Genomic DNA, 13,000 nt, shown 5'->3' on the forward strand with positions numbered 1-13,000 from the left:
TTGCAATGGTTCTCAGCCTAGGACCCCCCAACAGTTCATGTTTACTTTCCTGTACAGCTGCAAATGTTTTGGGCATGGCGTTGCTAATCATCGCACCTGTAGCTGCCACCCAGGAGAGATAGGCACTCACCAGACCAGTAGCAACACTGGCACCATGTTTTTCTATGTACATTGGGCCTAATTCAAGGCTGCAATATTTGCAGATAGACAAAACCATGCTGCGTTGCAGGTGGGGCAGATGTAACATGTGCAGGGAGAGTGAGATTTGGGTGGGGTGTGTTCAAACGGAAATTGCAGTGTAAGAATAAAGCAGCCAGTATTTACCCTGCACAGAAACAAAAATAAATCCCCCAAATCTAACTCTCTCTGCAAGGGTTACATCTGCCCCACCTGCAGTGCAGCATGGCTTTGTAATTTTGCATTTGCAATGAAGTCTGAATCAGGCCCAAAACGTAATTAATATTTACAGAAATAAAAGAAATTAGAAAATCCATTAGAAAAAAAAAAAAAAAAAAGAAGGTTGGAGGATACAGTGCACTGCGTATAGGGGAGGGCACTGGCAATGATTAGCAGGAGGGTGTCTCCACAAACTTTATCTATACAACAATGTTATTACAGTACACTTGGGTCAGTACATAAACTCACACAACGTTCAGGGCTTACTATCATATAGAGCTTACTGAGCCGTCAGGAAATGCATCCATTTTCCTCTCCGGTCCGGTTCCTTTGTTGTTACAACAATGCATGTATGCACAAAGTGTTTTTACAGTGTTTCTATCATTCTAGCACCATCTTAAGCTTCCTACCTGGGTTCTTGGTCTCTCCTGCGCTGATGCATCTGGCACACAGCTCTACGCAGCCCTCACTCTCAGTACAAATTCCTCCACCTTCTTTGATCTTACATCGGTTTCTTGACTTTCCTGGCTAATAAGGAGGTGAGCTGATCTGGTCACAGTCTAAGTCTATGCTTTACCCTTCCCTAACTGACACAAGCAGAAAATATTGGGGCTGAACCAATATAAGGCTCCAGTGTCATGGCTGAGGCGTGAGGCCGTACCGGATTCAGTAGGAGCACTACAATCCGAGCGAATTGGTGTCATGCCATCTATTGGATACGGCCTCAGCCAACCACACACAGCAGGAGACAGATCTGCGGCCCATGATCCAGGACAAGGCAGATTAATAAACCCCACTTCTAACACCATTTATCCTGTGGTGTACAGGAGTTTTGCATAACTTACACTTAGAAATAAATAGTAAGAGGAAAGAAAAGATGAACAGTGCACGGAGTAAAAACTTATTTAACTCCTTTGTTACATGCAACTCAGATCTTAAAACAGACTCTGGGCCAGGTGTCCATAAAAAGTCTTGCCAAGCTCTGGCACGGGAGAGCTGCTTACATTATATGTCCTCAGGAGAAATAAGGCAGGCTTGGTTCAGTCAGCCGAAGCACAGGATCATCCACTACAGGCAAACTTGCTGGTGTTCTCGTATGTTAAACATCAACCTTGTCCCACTACATGGAAACCTCTTCTCTCTAGACTAAGCAACCTTGTTAAAAACAGAGCCAAGACAACCGCGGTCACATGATCAGGCACTGCTCCCCACTGGCACTTCCCGGACTTAGGTTCAAACCGTCAAGCTCGAAATTCAGACCTGGAGGCTAAAACAAACAAAAACCAAGATGAAAAACCGAACTTTACTTTAATAACCACTTATGTCACAATCAATCTACTGCACTATTCAGTGTATGCAAACTTACAGAATCTCCCGCCAGTTCCTTGGGTGGGTGTCCCAGTTCCTGCAGCTGTAGAGAACAAGCCCATTAGACCAATCATACAATAACGAGACTGGAAGGATGGATCACGGAGATCTGTTATCTACCTGCTGCATGAGTTCCATCACAGCCTCAAATCTTGCAGCTTCTTCCCCCGGCTGCTCCGACTCAAACTGCTGGCAGATCCTCCCCATCAGGTTATGCTGCTCCTGGTATTTGCGGTACTCCTCAGCGGGCAGGGAATCTTGGTGCGTGGTTAGCCATTCTGGGTACTGCGTAAGAGGAGGAGGCAGAGTTAATTTTGATATGATGGCAGCAACTAAATAGTGCTCGACGGAACACTTCACTGTTTATTTATTTATAGGGTCTTATTTAGCGCAGCAGATTCCGTTACAGCGTGTTATATAGAGCAGCAGATTCCGTTACAGCGTCATATATAGAGCAGCAGATTCCGTTACAGTGTCTTATATAGCGCAGCAGATTACGTTACAGTGTCTTATATAGAGCAGCAGATTCCGTTACAGTGTCTTATATAGCGCAGCAGATTCCGTTACAGGGTCTTATATAGTGCAGCAGATTCCGTTACAGTGTCTTATATAGCGCAGCAGATTCCGTTACAGTGTCTTATATAGCGCAGCAGATTCCGTTACAGCGTCTTATATAGCGCAGCAGATTCCGTTACAGCGTCTTATATAGCGCAGCAGATTCCGTTACAGCGTCTTATATAGCACAGCAGATTCCATTAGTGTCTTATATAGCACAGCAGATTCCATTAGTGTCTTATATAGCGCAGCAGATTCCATAGTGTCTTATATAGCGCAGCAAATTCCGTTAGTGTCATATAGCGCAGCAGATTCCGTTACAGCGTCTTATATAGCGCAGCAGATTCCGTTACAACGTCTTATATAGCGCAGCAGATTCCGTTACAGCGTCTTATATAGCGCAGGAGATTCCGTTACAGTGTCTTATATAGCGCAGGAGATTCCGTTACAGGGTCTTATATAGCGCAGCAGATTCCGTTACAGCGTCTTATATAGCGCAGCAGATTCCGTTACAGCGTCTTATATAGCGCAGCAGATTCCGTTACAGCGTCTTATATAGCGCAGCAGATTCCGTTAGTGTCTTATATAGCACAGCAGATTCCGTTACAGTGTCTTATATAGCGCAGCAGATTCCTTTACAGTGTCTTATATAGCGCAGCAGATTCCGTTACAGCGTCTTATATAGCGCAGCAGATTCCGTTAGTCTCTTATATAGTGCAGCAGATTCCGTTACAGCGTCTTATATAGCGCAGCAGATTCCGTTACAGCGTCTTATATAGCGCAGCAGATTCCGTTACAGTGTCTTATATAGCGCAGCAGATTCCGTTACAACGTCTTATATAGCGCAGCAGGTTCCGTTGCGCTTTACAATAGTAGACAGTGATAAAACAAACTGGGTACCGACGGACAGACTTGGAGGTAGGAGGGCCCTGCTGCAAGCTTACAATCTGTTACTCCGTTTCGGCTAGTAACTTGTATCTAATGAATATACACATTCTATATAGCTCTCGCTGGTTAACTTTTGGCCATGACAGATGCTTGAGAACAAGTCACCACTGCCTACAGAATAGAAGGTCCTTTATTTCCACCACAAGGCACCAGGACATAAAGGAGAATTCCCAAATGTTAATGTTTAGACTTCAAATATATCATTTAAGGGTACTCTTTACCTAGAACGGCGCCCATCGCGGTGATCGCGACATCGCGGGCAGCACATAAACGGCCGCGACGCGATGCCCGCGATCACCGCGATTTTCCCATAGGGAACAATGTTAAAAAGCCTAATTGACCGCGATTTTGCATTCAATGCCTCAATGCCCGCGATTTTCCCATAGGAATCAATGTTAAATGGGCTACAGAGCCCAAATAGCCCCAATTAACCCTTAAATGTCCCCCCAATTTTTGTACGCCACCCCACAATCCACGCCAACCCGAAGCGTGGCGAGCGCAGCGAGCCCGCGAGGGGCGGCGGTACGCGTCCTCCGACCTTTTCATGCCCTACTATCCACGTCGGCGTGGAGTTGAGAATAGAATAGTGTGGCGAGCGCAGCGAGCCACCGAGCCCGAAGCGTGGCGAGCGCAGCGAGCCCCGCGAGGGGACGCGGATACCTTCACAGTTATACGCGTCCCCTTGCGGACTTCACAGGTGTCCGTGGCGACGCGGACACCTGTGAAGCCCGCGAAGGGACGCGTTTACCTGTGAAGGTATCCGCGTCCGCTCGCCACGCTTCGGGCTCGGTGGCTCGCTGCGCTCGCCACACTATTCTATTCTCAACTCCACGCCGACGTGGATAGTAGGGCATGAAAAGGTCGGAGGACGCGTACCGCCGCCCCTCGCGGGCTCGCTGCGCTCGCCACGCTTCGGGTTGGCGTGGATCGTGGGGTGGCGTACAAAAATTGGGGGGACATTTAAGGGTTAATTGGGGCTATTTGGGCTCTGTAGCCCATTTAACATTGATTCCTATGGGAAAATCGCGGGCATTGAGGCATTTTACAGTAAAATCGCGGTCAATCAGGCTTTTTAACATTGTTCCCTATGGGAAAATCGCGGTAATCGCGGGTACCCGATTTTGATGTACCCGCGATTTACCCGCGATGCCCGCGATTACCGCGATTTTTTACCCCCGACGCCCGCGATTCTGATCGCGGGCGCCGTTCTAGGTAAAGAGTACCCATTTAAGTATAAAACACAGAAGTAATTTCAGTTATATTATTAAATACAGTAATAAATGGCCTTTGAGAGATTATGGGACCGTGGATTGCAAAAGCTCTCTCTAATGGGCAAAAAAATGCTGCACTGCACGGCGGGCATATGTAACATGTGAGTTATGGTCCCTACACACTGGGCGTTTTTGCCCAGCGTGTATGGACAGCCATGATCGCTGTCATCGCTGGGAGAAAAGTCGCTCAGTACATACACACTGCCCGGTGCTGTCAGTGGGGGCAGACGGCTTTGCATAGCGCAACGCTATGCAAAGCCATCCACAAAGCCGCTCACCTGCTGGTAATACAAGCAGACGAGCAGCTTTCCCGGCCATGATCCGGGAGCGCGCAGCACCGTTCATCGTCGGACCATCCAAACTGGGTGGCTTAAATGAGAAAACTGAGCGGCTTTCACATGAAAGTGGCCTAGTGTGTATGGGCCTTTAGATCTGGGTGGGGTGTGTTGAAACTCAAATCTAAATTGCAGTGTAAAAATAAAGCAGCCAGTATTTACCCTGCACAGAGACAAAATGACTCCCCCAAATCTAATGCATTAGGGTAATGGGCCCCATACATCAGCAATCACAATTTATGGATTTCCAGATACAGGGATTTTTTGGCCAGATAAATGGATTTTACAATCTATCTGACTTTGCCCACACATTACAGATTTATTTCAGTGATCGGCAGATTTTTCCATCTAAAGATTGCATCTTCATATCTGGAAATTGCCCAATCGATTGCTGTTCATAATGTAAATAGATGAAGAAGACGAATTGGGAATGCCCACACATATAAAAAAGATCCGCAGATAATACCAGATTATTAAACATGTTTAAAAACCTGATTAAGCAATCGATTGGCGATTTGATTGGGATTGCCAAAAGGGGGAGCCCACACATCTAAAATTAATTGTGGCAATCATCTCCATATCTGAAAATTGTCACAATTAATTGCTGATGTATGGGGCCCATAAGTTTCAATTCTAGTTTGTCTATTTAGTAAAAATCAAAATCGAATAGACAAACGGTTTTCAGCCACATTCGATGCCGATTTGATCCCAATGCGTGACATTGAAATCGAACAGGAAAATATACTGTGCAGGCAAGGCTATACACACACACACACACACACACACACACACACACACACACACACACACACACACACAACAGAGCTGTACTATATAGTGAAAATCTTAAGTGTACACAGCGCCGAATTGGGACTGAATAGAAAATGAATTGCACCATGTGTACGGGGCTTAACTCTCTGCACATGTTACATCTGCCCCACCTGCAGTGCAGCATTGTTTTGCACATTAGAGAAAGATTTTGAGTTTACAATCCATGCTGAACCAGGCCATATATTATATGATAATTTTTGCCTTATAATAGACGTAAAGCCACGTCGCTATATGTAGAATTGTTGGCACCTTGTCTGTGATCTCTTTGAGAGAGGGGTACAAGACTTCTTTGGAGAGGAGGTTCTGCATGATATTTTGCATAAAAGGCAGGATACTTCCTTCCTTGTCATCACAGTCCATCCCCAGGCCATCCATCGCCCGTGACAACTCTTCCTCTGGTAAGCTCGTGTTCTGCGTACAGAATTGAAGTCAAACAATTGATCATTTCAGGCATGTTTTCATATTCCTATTCCACTTGCCTTGTCAGTCTGTCCGTCTGTGAGAAGTTACCATGCAATTGGCCCCTTACCTGCAGGTCATTGGCATTTTTGGCCAATCCTGTGAGGGTCTCCTTCAGACAGGATGTGAACTCTTGCTGGGATGTCTCATCACTTCCTGTCAGGAAGAGGAAGCAGCCATTTTGAATCAAAGCAATGGTTTGGATATAACTGGCACAGACTTTCAATTAAACAAATTTTTTGATCAAAAACATCTTCTGATTAATGTTACCTAGCACAGGGGGAGGCACGTTATGCTGGACACATTTTGAGGCTATCCTTCTTTAAAAGCAATGTTTCACGTCACCTAATGACGTGATATACCAAATGCCACTGGGGTACACTTACAGTTTATTGCCTTATGCAAGTATTATCACACCAGCATGAGATTGAGAGGACAGTACTGGATTAAGATAGAAGGACTATGGTAAAGGGAACACAAACAATGACCACTCCACCTAACCAAGAACTATGCAAACATGCTTATTAGCACCAATAGAGGAGTCATGGCCATTTATAAATGACAGAATGGACCTAGATATTGCGGTGACACTAGCCAGTCCAATAAACTGATCCATTCAGAATCTCTTATATATTTAGCCAGATCTGTCACTCATCACCTGTGTGTATAACGCTGGCGGAGTTACAAGAGTGATTGACAGCGTTATACACACAAAGTCTAGCCAGATTCTGCCTTAGGATACCGCCCAGCGTTATACACAAACCCGCCCACCCTAGGGAAAAGACTAGCGTTATACACACTACCACCCCCTTGGAATACACTGCCCAGCAGCCAGGGTTAAAGCACACGCCCACCATTATACAGCCCCGCCTGCCCCCCCCCCCCCCCCCCAGCAGTGGGCCTGACCGCACCCCCCCTCCCCCGCACACCACCCCACCCCTGAAGCAGCGGGTCTGGCCACACTCCCTCCCCCCCATTGGATCAGCGGGTCTACCCACCTCCCTCAAAGCAGGGGGTCTGCCCACACCCCCCTGGCAGCAGGTCTGCCCGCAAACCGCCCCCACCCCCGAAGTAGCGGGTCTGCACGCAAAGGGCCACCCACCCAGGGCTACAGCACATGCCCAGCATTATACCCAGCCTCACCCCCCCCTCTGAAAACACAGCTCCCTTAACCTTCTGTCCCTTACCCCGGACCCTACAACCAATTCTACCCGTATGTGCCCTCTGACATATCTCCCTCACTACCACACACTAAATAGACACCCACCCAGCACCCCATCCCACTACACCACCAACCCAACACATCATCACTCACACCTCGCCTTCCTTACCCCTGCACCCTACAACCTAATCTACCTATGTGCCCTCTCACACCTCTGCGTAACTACCCCAACACCCACCCACCCTTCACCAAATAACAAACATACGTCACGCTCAAATACATTTCTACTTTTAATGGCGCATAGCCCCTTACGACGGTGTGAAGAGCGCAATGAATCACATAGTAGAAGATAATTTACGATGTATGTACCGGGAGGCCTGATTTATCTGAATGTCCTAGTAACGACCACTATGTATGAGGCCAAATAGTCACAGACCCATAGGACAATAGACCTATTCCTGGGAGGTTATGCAGTAACCAAACTTTATGTCTCCTTGACACAACAACCATCTTGTTCACAATGTGCTCCCTTGCCTTACAGTGGAAGGTCCATCTGGCTACTGGTAATCAACATGCAGCCCTCCTGCCCTAGGTCTATGCTATCCCTGATTTTTGCTTTACCCCCAGCTATTATTACTCACCAACTTTGCCGGCAGCCTCAGACAGCTTTTGGAACTGCTCCACCAGATGTGGTTCCTCCTCTGCCAGCTCCTTCATGGCCTTCTCAAACTCCTCTGTGGCCTGGGCAGCCAGCTCACTGCTAAACAACTCCTGGAAGAACTTCTCCTGGGACGTGAACAGCGGATCCTGGCGGGAATGAGACAGATGGAGGAAATGGGGCCGGCCAATGGGATTCACAGACCCTTTCCAAACTAAACCAATCATTCTAGAGTGCACAACTACGACCGTCATGGCCGACCTTTAGTCATTATTGCAAGAGCAACAAAATCCAAACTCGCCCCATCGCATTTTATATGGGCAAAAGTGCACGCTGGTCATTGTAGTGCCACAAGTGTGCATTATAAACCGTGTCCTCACCATGACACCATCAACATATTAAACAATGCATGAACTTGACACCCCCCTTAATATACTCATAAGATAATCATTTATTACTTTACCCCCTTTTTGGTGATTTGGGAACAGAAACACATAATTGGGCACTTCCAGTTCTCACCCCACAGAAAGCAGAGGGTCGTGGTGACTCACATTAGCAGCATCTACAGGCGTCTGCTCGGGCACAGCAGGATTTGCAGATTTTTCTGGGGCTGGGGGAGGCCGTCCGGTCTTCTCGAAATCATCCAGTGCGCCTGTTAGGGGGGAGTATTCAGTAAATTTATACGACTGCAGACACAGGGAGGAGCGCTGCCAATTACACTCCATGCCACGGGAAGTATGCAGAACGGCGAGGATAATGGTTACCCGTTATATATTACTTATGGAAGGTCAGATTACTGAGAAATATGCTCCAGAACCTTTGGGGCATACAGTGTACTGAGCAAGTATACAGCGAAAGGCAGGGAAATGTGACGAGAAGTAGTGATGGCCATCGACAATCATCAATGGTTTACCCCCCGGCTGTGTGACAGTCTGAGACATGATTGTAACATCACACTGGGGTGCCGAGGCAGGGCCGGGCAGCGGCTGACATTGTCTCTCAGGGCTGGGCAGCGCTGCTGAGCACTGAGTGGTGTTTTTTTTTTTTAGGGAGCGCTCCCCCTAAAAAAAAAACTTGTCCAGTGGGGAGCACTACCTAAAAAAAAACAACCCCACCACTGAAGGGGTTAATGCTTGTCCCCACCTTATTTATTTACAGTTTCTTACATAGCACAGCATATTCTGTTGCACTTTACAATTGGAAACAACAGTGATTAAACAAACTGGGTAGATACAAACCAACATGGAGGTAGGAAGGCCCTGCTCGCAAGCTTACAATCTATAGATTCCGTCCGACCTTAGTCATGTCAACCTATTTACCTGCCGATTATTCCTGGTCGACCTTCATAGTGTCAACCCTATGACCCATACCTACTGGTATATGGGGTAAATCAGGTGACCCCCTCTGTTGTCTGGTGTATGGTAGAGCAGTACAGTACATACTCTGGGGTGCTGGTATATGGGGTACTCAGGTGACCGTTCTGTTGTCTGGTGTATGGTAGAGCAGTGCAGTACATACTCGGTGGTGCTGGTATATGGGGGTACTCAGATGACAGCTCTGTTTTCTGGTGTATGGTAGAGCAGTGCAGTACATACTCTGGGGTGCTGGTATATGGGGGTACTCAGGTGACCGCTCTGTTGTCTGGTGTATGGTAGAGCAGTGCAGTACATACTCTGGGGTGGTGGTATATGGGGGTACTCAGGTGACCGCTCTGTTGTCTGGTGTATGGTAGAGAAGTGCAGTACATACTCTGGGGTGCTGGTATATGGGGGTACTCAGGTGACCGCTCTGTTGACTGGTGTATGGTAGAGCAGTGCAGTACATACTCTGGGGTGCTGGTATATGGGGGTACTCAGGTGACCGCTCTGTTGTCTGGTGTATGGTAGAGAAGTGCAGTACATACTCTGGGGTGCTGGTATATGGGGGTACTCAGGTGACAGCTCTGTTGTCTGGTGTATGGTAGAGCAGTGCAGTACATACTCTGGGGTGCTGGTATATGGGGGTACTCAGGTGACAGCTCTGTTGTCTGGTGTATGGTAGAGCAGTGCAGTACATACTCTGAGGTGCTGGTATATGGGGGTACTCAGGTGACAGCTCTGTTGCCTGGTGTATGGTAGCACAGTACTCTGGTGTGACAATGCTCAGGCGTAAATTAAGAGACAGCTCTGTCCTGTCTGGTATATGACATTGTAGTGCAGTATATACTGTGATGTGCTGTTATTCAGGGGTAAGTCAGGTGACAGCTCTGTCCTGTCTGGTAAACAGAAGTGCAGTGCAGTACATATTCAGGAGTACCGGTGCTCAGGTGTAAATCAGGTGACAGCTCTATCCTGTCTGGTATACAGCAGTGCAGTGCAGTACATACTCAGCTGTACCGGTGCTCAGATGTAAATCAGGTGACAGCTCTGTCCTGTCTGGTATACAGCAGTGCAGTGCAGTACATAATCAGGTGTACCGGTACTCAGGTGTAAATCAGGTGACAGCTCTGTCCTGTCTGGTATACAGCAGTGCAGTGCAGTACATACTCAGGTGTACCGGTGCTCAGGTGTAAATCAGGTGACAGCTCTGTTTTGGCTGGACTAGGGCACCATGATTGTCAGATAAGGACTCGGGTCGAGGACTAGTACAGGGCAAAGGTCACAACGCATTACGGTGCAACACCTGACTCATGGTCACCCCAAATGTGCATCACCGGCACCCCAAAGCCCATCAGCTGGGCAGGCCCTCCCATTCCCCCTTACCTGCCGAACCAACACTCCCCTATCCCCCCTGCATGACCCCAGACTGTGCTCTTACTGTCCAGCAGCTCATCCAGCTCCTTGTCTTCCCCGGCTCCGGCCATCTTTCCTCCTTCCTGCTGAGGGGGCGTGCCTGAGTGACGTACCCAGACCCCCTGCCAATAACACTCCTCTCACGAGTATGGGCAGCGAGGCCGCTGAGGCCAGCGCCATTTTTAAAAGGCAAGAGAAGGTGAGTGGGAGGAGCCTCCCTGTGTCACATGTGCTGCTGGCAGCTCTCCTCTCTTCCAAATGTCATCCAGACACTTCATAGTAATAATAATCACCTAGTAGCCAGTGATGTGGCTCATGTGGCCATTGTCCCGGCCAATGTTACACAGTCACAGCCTGCAGCAGCTATGAGGGCTCTCATTAGGGTATCACACCTGTACATGACCCCTGATTATCAAGCATGTGTTTAATGTAAGTATCAAACTTTCTTATTACATTTGATTACCTGCGCATTATGCCTGATGTATGCAGATTGACGGGTATGGATCATAGGATAGACAAGCATCAGGTCTACAGGCATTAGGTCGACCACTGGAGGTCGACATGCATGAAGGTGGATGCGAGTTAAGTCAAGAGGGTCATTGGATCAACACAAGCATTAGGTTGACATGGGAAAGGTCGACAGTCAAAAAAGTCGACATGGGATTTTCCCCGTGTTTTTTTTTGCCCGAATGTCGACACTGTGGACATGGACACTAAAAAGTGCGCCACATCCCATCACATGGCTCGCTACGCTCGGAACACGATTTTATTCTCCTGCCCAGCCCTAGTGGATGGTAGGGCATGAAATACATGTCGGCTCAAAAAAAAGTGAAAAACCCCATGTCGACCTTTTCACTGTCGACTTTCCCCATGTTGACCTAATGCTTGTGTCAACCTATGTCCCTTTTGACCCAACCCATGTCGACCTTCAGTCATGTCGTCCTTCATGCATGTCGACCTATCCCGTAATGACTTGCCCGGGTGCCAGCTTAGTAGAAATACAGTATCCACACCCAATAGAAGCTTGGTTCTGGGTCATAAGAAGAATCAAGTCTTTAAGCTTTAACGCGGCTAATGCTCTTTCAGGACTCGCCCGTCATAAGGACACAAACACATTAATACCCCTTTCACACTCGCAGAGCAGGGTCATACCCGGGAATGTGTTCCCCGATGCTTCCCGGGAATGTACCCTTTCACACTGCACTCAGACCTGGGATCGACCCGGGACAGCCCCATTCACACTGATCCCGGAAAATCCCTGCAAATACATATGCATGTCATTAGAAATGGACTCCAGGGCTTTGAAAGATGACATCAGCATTTGTGAGCACAAGAAAGCTCCAATCAGCAGCTTTTTTAAAGTCCCGTGTACCCAATCCCGGGTAGGGGACCATTCACACAGACCACATCCCGGGTCGATCAGGAATATACCCAGGTCAGGACCTGGGTAGTAATCCCGGGATGCTCATCCCGGGATATTCTTTCAAGACCCTTTCACACTGAGCTAAATCCCGGGTTAATGCGCGTTCATGTGCAAAAACCAGGGATATTTTTGCAAGTGTGAAAGGTGTATAACATAACCCAGCAGTGAGGAGCTGGTGTACACCACCATGGGTGTAGGGGCATGGGTCATTTGGTGGACCCAATTTAAGTCGACCATTGATGGTCGACAGCGTTGAAAGGTCGACACAAGCATTAGTCCGACAATGGCTAGGCTGACAGTCAAAATGTTGACATGAGTTTTTCAAGTTTTTTTTTTTGCCCCGAATGTTAACCTAGTCGATAAGTTCACCGTGTCCCCTCACATGGCTCGCTACACCCCACCGTGTCCCCTCACATGGCTCGCTACACCCACCATGCTTCGGACATGGTGCCTCGCACAGTGTTAATGTCACTTTAATCTTCAGCCGACAGGTGGTATTTCCTGCCCTACCATCCACTAGGGCATTGGGGGGAGAATAGAATAGTGTGCCGAGCGTAGCGAGTACAGGGGTGCACCCATACCGCATCCATGTCGACATTCGGGACATAAAACACGTGAAAAACCCATGTGTACCTTTTGACTGTCGACCTAGCCATTGTCGACCTAATGCTTGTGTCAACCTATTTCAGATGTCGACCTAAGCCATGTCCACCTTCAGTGGATGCAGTGCATGTCGACCTTGAGTTAATGCTCCATATACCTGTACAGTAGGTGCACTGATTGTGTTCCTTCATAAGTAAATAAGGTCCTAATTCAGACATGA

General features: G+C 47.9%; 2 protein-coding genes across 4 annotated transcripts in view; one reads left to right on the forward strand and one right to left on the reverse strand.

Moving 5' to 3' along the window:
• Positions 1–13,000, forward strand: part of LYSMD1 (LysM domain containing 1) — a 146,687-nt gene that overhangs the window by 8,747 nt on the left and 124,940 nt on the right. Inside the window, exon 1 of one of the 3 annotated variants that reach the window (XM_083166494.1) lies at positions 11,050–11,183. The exons of the other annotated variants lie outside the window; for them this stretch is intronic. The gene's annotated coding sequence lies outside the window, so the exon portion shown is untranslated. Of the gene's footprint in view, positions 1–11,049; positions 11,184–13,000 lie in introns of those variants that run through there. 3 annotated transcript variants of the gene reach the window in all.
• PEX19 (peroxisomal biogenesis factor 19) lies at positions 772–10,934 on the reverse strand. Its single transcript, XM_083165947.1, has 8 exons — positions 10,780–10,934; positions 8,535–8,635; positions 7,967–8,132; positions 6,234–6,319; positions 5,954–6,115; positions 1,885–2,049; positions 1,763–1,807; positions 772–1,663 (listed from the first exon to the last, which is right to left on the reverse strand). Exons 1-8 carry the CDS (start codon positions 10,823–10,825, stop codon positions 1,583–1,585), a joined length of 852 nt encoding a protein of 283 aa, XP_083022073.1. The 5' UTR covers positions 10,826–10,934; the 3' UTR covers positions 772–1,582.

The sequence above is a fragment of the Crinia signifera genome, chromosome 12 (genome assembly GCF_055691185.1).
Source record: "Crinia signifera chromosome 12, ASM5569118v1, whole genome shotgun sequence".
NCBI lineage: Eukaryota > Metazoa > Chordata > Amphibia > Anura > Myobatrachidae > Crinia > Crinia signifera.

Bases quoted from the DNA above. Each gene is read 5' to 3' on its own strand.
- PEX19 (XM_083165947.1), bottom strand. From the start codon at position 10,825: ATGGCCGGAGCCGGGGAAGACAAGGAGCTGGATGAGCTGCTGGACA. The intron at 8,133-8,534 runs GTGAGTCACCAC...CATTCCCGCCAG, and splicing joins CGCCTGTAGATGCTGCTAAT to GATCCGCTGTTCACGTCCCA. The intron at 1,808-1,884 runs GTAGATAACAGA...TGTTCTCTACAG, and splicing joins TGATGGAACTCATGCAGCAG to CTGCAGGAACTGGGACACCC.